The sequence below is a fragment of the Centruroides vittatus genome, unplaced genomic scaffold, assembly GCF_030686945.1.
Source record: "Centruroides vittatus isolate TY-2023 unplaced genomic scaffold, ASM3068694v2 contig_884, whole genome shotgun sequence".
NCBI classification, from domain to species: Eukaryota; Metazoa; Arthropoda; class Arachnida; order Scorpiones; family Buthidae; genus Centruroides; species Centruroides vittatus.
In genome coordinates, this window is record NW_027122576.1 from 2,473,381 (window position 1) to 2,479,134 (window position 5,754).

At 28.8% G+C, this 5,754-nt stretch overlaps 2 protein-coding genes across 5 annotated transcripts in view; one reads left to right on the forward strand and one right to left on the reverse strand.

Moving 5' to 3' along the window:
* The window catches only part of LOC136983714 (cilia- and flagella-associated protein 77-like), a 233,549-nt gene that overhangs the window by 62,901 nt on the left and 164,894 nt on the right, over positions 1–5,754 (reverse strand). The window lies entirely within an intron of this gene.
* LOC136983697 (monocarboxylate transporter 9-like) lies at positions 537–4,147 on the forward strand. Of its 4 annotated transcripts, none has more exons than XM_067280509.1 (6): positions 537–682; positions 1,602–2,860; positions 2,927–3,157; positions 3,227–3,509; positions 3,697–3,910; positions 3,978–4,147. In XM_067280509.1, exons 2-5 carry the CDS (start codon positions 1,658–1,660, stop codon positions 3,852–3,854), a joined length of 1,875 nt encoding a protein of 624 aa, XP_067136610.1. In that variant the 5' UTR covers positions 537–682; positions 1,602–1,657; the 3' UTR covers positions 3,855–3,910; positions 3,978–4,147. The 4 variants fall into 4 exon arrangements, with proteins under 4 accessions (XP_067136610.1, XP_067136613.1, XP_067136612.1 ...); XM_067280512.1 differs by lacking the exon at positions 3,978–4,147 and having other exon boundaries at positions 3,227–3,379; positions 3,477–3,509; positions 3,697–3,803; XM_067280510.1 differs by having other exon boundaries at positions 555–678.

Here is a 5,754-nt window from a genome sequence, read left to right on the forward strand (position 1 = left end):
CTTAATAATTAAATAACGTAATTTATTCTGTTTTAATTAACTTAATTTTTTAATTAAAAAAACTGAATTATAATTAATACTTATAATTCAAATATTTATAATTTTATTATTTAAATATTTTAAAATTTAAAACTTATAAATTTTTCCTTATTTAAACAGGAAATTCTGTTTTTTATTTTATTTATTTTGATTTTTATATGTATAAATATATAATTTAATAATTTCATTTTTGCATCTTCACACCAGATGGCAGTCATAAAATTACAACCGCTATTTTTAAAATTTTCATTATAAATAATTTAATCGTATTTCTTAACTATTACACAATAATTAAATTCCTAATTTAATTTATTTTAAACTATTAATATTAATAATATTATAAAATTAACGGATTTTAACATCAATAATTTGAATAGATTAGAAACGTTTTGAAATGCTTAATACGAAAAATGAATTAAAATAAAAATTTTATTTTAAGTAAACAAGGAAATTTCGTAATTATTTAGGGAAGTGATGTATTATTATTAAGAAAAGGGTGATATTCGGTGACGTCACGTTTACGAGTAACAAATAGACTCTTCCGTTGTTATGGCAACATATTACGAAAGCGACAGGTGGCGTTTAAGTAGCTTTGACAAAAAAGTGCATTCTTTGGAGTGGAGAGGTTTAATTTTGATTGTAGGTAAGTTTATTCAAATTTTTAAGATTATAAAACGCATCAGTTGCAGTTTAAACTGTATATACTATAAATTAAAACTATAATCTATCATATAAAACTGTTTTAAGTTTTTAAAACTGTTGCTTAAAATCTTAATTAGTGAACATAACCTTTAGAAATCAGCCACATTCTCAGTGACAATGAACCAAAATGCACAAAAACAAAACCTTAATTACACAAATAAACCATGATTTAACATCGAAATTAATTAATGCACTTAAAAATTATTCAAGTAATTATCAAATACATTGCTTTCTTCATCATCTATGGTACTTAAGAGTTGAATAATGGTGATTGCATTATTAGAAAGTGATTCTGATTCATATAAAAGTATTATGCAATTTCAAAAATATTTGGGTCTACAAGTTAAAGGATGAATGAATTTTTACCTAATAAAATATTAATTGCATGTTTTTTTCCTTTACATTTACAATATATTAAAGTTTAGACAGGACTTTATTGATTAAAAATGGTATTTTATCATCATATTACTTTAACAGTTGATATATCATATACAAATATATAATTGTAAAGAAATTATTATTTGCATTCATTCTTATCACTTTTTTTAATTACTTGGGTGGAGTTATATTTAATTGCAAGCTGTATTTTGCAACATTTTTTTAGAATAATGTAATTATTTTAAAGATAAGAGGAGAAAATTTTAGCATAAATTTTATATATCAATAATTAAATCCTGCATCTACATAAATTAAATTTGAAAGGTGCAACCTATAAAGTGTTTTTATAGGAAATTTGTATGGTATCATTATTGACAGGAACTTTATTTGTATCTGTTAAACTTATTATAAGTAACCTTGAATGGATTCTGATGTAATTTTCATACTAATGTTTTTTTATTTTGTTTTTTTCCCTTCTATAGCTTTTAGTCGTTATCTTGATGTATGGTTCTGAAGGATACGGTTTTAAGTGGACAACATGGCCGAAATCAAACATGAATCGTCAAATATTTTTGTTAATCAGAACAATAATAAGGACCAAATTACAGAAAATGGTTTGGAGGAAACAAAAAATTTACACAGTACACAGTTTAAGCCACCCGATGGAGGTTGGGGTTGGGTCGTTGTTTTTGCTTCATTTATGGTCAGCTTCGTTGCCGATGGAATAACCCATTCATTTGGTTTGCTGTTCGTGGAGTTTTTCGATTTTTTCGGTGCTTCCAAATCGACTACGGCATGGGCTGGATCCCTATTCTTCAGTCTTCCTTTGTTAACAGGACCCATAGCTAGTTATTTTACAGATAGATGGGGATGCAGAATGGTTACCATCATAGGTTCACTGATCACGACTTTCGCCTTCGCTGCTGGCTTCTTAGCGACCAAATTGGATCATTTAATTATAGCATTTAGTATATCGGCGTTGGGTTTATCACTTTGTTACGTCGCTTCGATAGTTATTGTGGCTTATTACTTCGACAGAAAGCGTTCGCTAGCCAATGGATTAGCGACATGTGGTGCAGGAGTAGGAACGATCGCTTTTCCTTACATAACTAATTATCTAATAAAAATGTATACTTGGAGAGGTACTCTTTTGTTATTAGCTGGTGCGTTTTTAAACATGACGGTATTTGGATGTCTAATGCGCGATTTAGATTACCCCGAAGATTTGTCGTCGTCATCGTCCGATAATGATGAACGCAAGAGCAATCTTTCAGATAGTCAAATAGAAGAATCCTTAAGTACATCTCTAGTGCAACTTCCGACTTATATTAAAAATAAAAATCTAAATCCTGAAGTAATTCAAGAATTAAGTAATAAAGAAGGAGGCCATTTAAACAGTCTTCTGGAGCAACATCCTGATTTCCTCAGTTCCTATTTGCAAAACATGGAAGATTCCTTACCCGTTCGAGATATAAAGAGCGTGGATGGCGAATGTCTACCTGGCGTGAAATTAAGACGTCGAGAAAAACAATTAAGTGGTCATCAAAAAGAGCAACAATGTCCACTTATGCCAGGATTTTATATCTGTCAACGTCATCCTTCATATTTCCGTAATATTCGAATTCATCCTGGTAATTTAATGTATCGTGGAGCCATGTTGAATATACCACCTTATTATTTAAGAACTTCAAGTTGCCCTAATATCTATAAAAATTATTTGTCAGGAAAAATTAAAGGAGAGGTAAGTTGATCCATTTAATATAATATGTTTTCATAGATTTGTATGAATAAATATGTTGTTTTTCAGAAATACCAGTTCCTAAGCGGACTTAAAGAACTTCTACTAGATATGGTTGATATAAGGATATTCAAAAACGTTCCTTACACTGTTTTTTGTCTTTCAAATCTTCTCCTTTATGCATGCGCAGATATTCCCTACGTATATATCCCCGATTATGTCGAAGGTTTAGATCCGAATTTAAACTGGGTATCATCATCCCTTATTTCAATTTTAGGTGTTTTTAATACTGTTGGAATGGTAAGATGATTGTTACTTTCTATTTAAATAAGAATTTGTAAAAAGTATTTAAAACGTTAACTTTTGTAGATAATATTTGGATATGTAGGTGATAAATCTTTCGTAGATCCTTCATTGGTTTATGCAATTACTATGTGTGTAAGTGGAATTGCCATAGGCTGTCTACCATTTTTGAAGAATTACATCGGCATGGCAATCGCGGTATCTACTTATGGATTTACTGTAAGCACCAACTATGCCTTAACCGCTTCTTTACTTGTAGAATTAATCTCTCTTGACAATTTCACCAATGCTTATGGTTTGTTGTTATCTGTGCAAGGTATAGCAACCCTCGTTGGACCACCTTTTGGAGGTAATGTTTCAATTCCTAACGTTTTTGGATCTATTTGTATTAATACAAATTTATACAATAAAATAATATTTTTTAGGATAATACAAATAAAAACTTTGGATTCCAAGTACAGTTCACTCGGCTATCGAATTATCACATTGAGAACTATAGTAAAATATAAATTATGTTTAAATTTAATTTTTTCTAGGTTGGTTATATGATACATACGGCTCATACGACATACCTTTCTGTACAGCAGGGATCTGTACACTTCTGTCCGGCCTTGTTGTATTACCTTTATGTAAGAAGCTGAAGTGGAGAAAAATAAACTCGACGAAACCACCCACATCCGAAGATGTAATATGAATTATTTAAAGCGATGCATTTAGTTCACTCTTAAATATTACAAAGAGTAAATTATGGTATGAAATTCGAACCTTAAATCGCATCTAAACAATGCTAAACAGTAATAAATAAATTCTATTTTAGATTCACTGTCGACGATTTCATCTTAACTTCAATATGAAGAAATGTAAATGAAATCTGGGGTTTTAAATATTTTGGGTAAATAAAAAACCAGACGTGAATTTCTGTTAACGTTTTTTTCAGCCATTATGTAAAATAAATATGTATTTTATTAATAAAATGTAAGTTATTTACGATACGTATTATTTTTTCAGTAGTTTTTAAAGTAAATGTTTTGCAGTAAGAGAATATTTATTTTAAAATGTTAATTTTTACGGTTGCGCGAAAATACAGATGTGATTACACGTGGTTAGCATGTGGTAACATCCGTTTCTGTATTTAGAAACCTTTAAACTAGATAAACTGGAATGTAGCGTGAAAAATTTATGTAATTTATACGAGTAAAAATAATTTTCAGTTCAAGTTGATTGAATAAATGTGAATTTTTTTTTTTTTTTTTTTTTTTAGAATGAAGGAGTAAAATCTTAATATTTGAAAAATAAAACAAATATTAAATGATAGTTTTTAAAAATTTATTTCCGAAACAAATGTTTTAAAATATATATGTGTGTTTGCGTCATCAAATCAATAACGTACAGTACATTCTCGTTATAAATTGTAGTTATCGTTGAAAACGAGAGCTTTGTCATTGCGTAATTACGTTTGGTATTGAAATTTTCACATCATTATATAATAAAAATTTCTCAATATATTTCAATTACATACGTAATTAGTTATTTTAAAATATTTCGAAATATTAATGTAAATTTTATTTTAAAAATATTTCCGCTATTAATAAGCAAATACAACCAAACAAGTCGAATAACGAAATTCTCGTTTCAAACGAGAACTGTAATCATTTGACATGATCTTAATAATTTTCAACACAGAACATAATTAGCAATTTTAAAATATTTTTATGAGCTTCAAAATTTGTTTTAATGAATTTTTATAGATCTTTAAATCAAATTTGAAAAAAAACTATATTGCTATAATCTTAGAGGGCGCGATTTATTAAAAATGGCGGAGGTTTGTTAATAACAACAATGTTTATAAATTTGATTAAATTTTAAGTCAGATAAATATATTAAACCTCGTGGTACGCTTAAATATCCGTATATTACGTTTGAAACAGAATAAAATTTAAGTTTTAATTCAATTATACGCAATTTAAATTAAGGTAATATTGTTTATATGTTTAAAGGGTTAATGTGTACCTCGGTAGTCCAAGATGGCGGCTCGTCTCCGATTCCAGCAATCAGAAGACAGGGAACAGTGGGGACGCACGTTCTAATCTAACCTAATAAATTACCATAATTATTAGCAACCAAATTATTAGAATAGGTTAGGTTAGGTTAGAACGTGCGTCCCCACTGTTCAGTGTCTTCTGATTCCTGGGATCGGAGACGAGCCGCCATCTTGGACTACCTAGGTACACATTAACTGTTTAAAGATATATAAAATGGCCCAAAAGTTAGTTAATCGTGTTTTATTTCGTATTTAAGATTATATTTATGAATATGACTCTTAAAGTGAGTTTAGATTGACTTACTTTTTTTCCTAAACTGACAAAGAATTATAGAAATTATTGTACAAATGATACAATTGGTTACAAGATGAGAAATTTAGACTTTACAATGGTTAACTGACGTTTGGGCCATCTTTTGCATTACATAACGATTTCCCTATACGTGGTAAGTTTGTGTGCTATTAAATAAAGTTTTTAAACGCTTAAATGAGCGTTATAATGTTTATTTGTCATTACAGAGAATCATTTATGTTTCTTTTTGATTTCAGATAA

What these genes read in the sequence shown, in the direction of transcription:
- LOC136983697 (XM_067280509.1), top strand. Translation starts at nt 1,658, where the DNA reads ATGGCCGAAATCAAACATGAATCGTCAAATATTTTTGTTAATCAGAAC. An exon ending in CAGGAAAAATTAAAGGAGAG is followed by an intron (nt 2,861 to 2,926) that starts GTAAGTTGATCC and finishes GTTGTTTTTCAG; the next exon opens with AAATACCAGTTCCTAAGCGG. An exon ending in TTTTTAATACTGTTGGAATG is followed by an intron (nt 3,158 to 3,226) that starts GTAAGATGATTG and finishes TAACTTTTGTAG; the next exon opens with ATAATATTTGGATATGTAGG.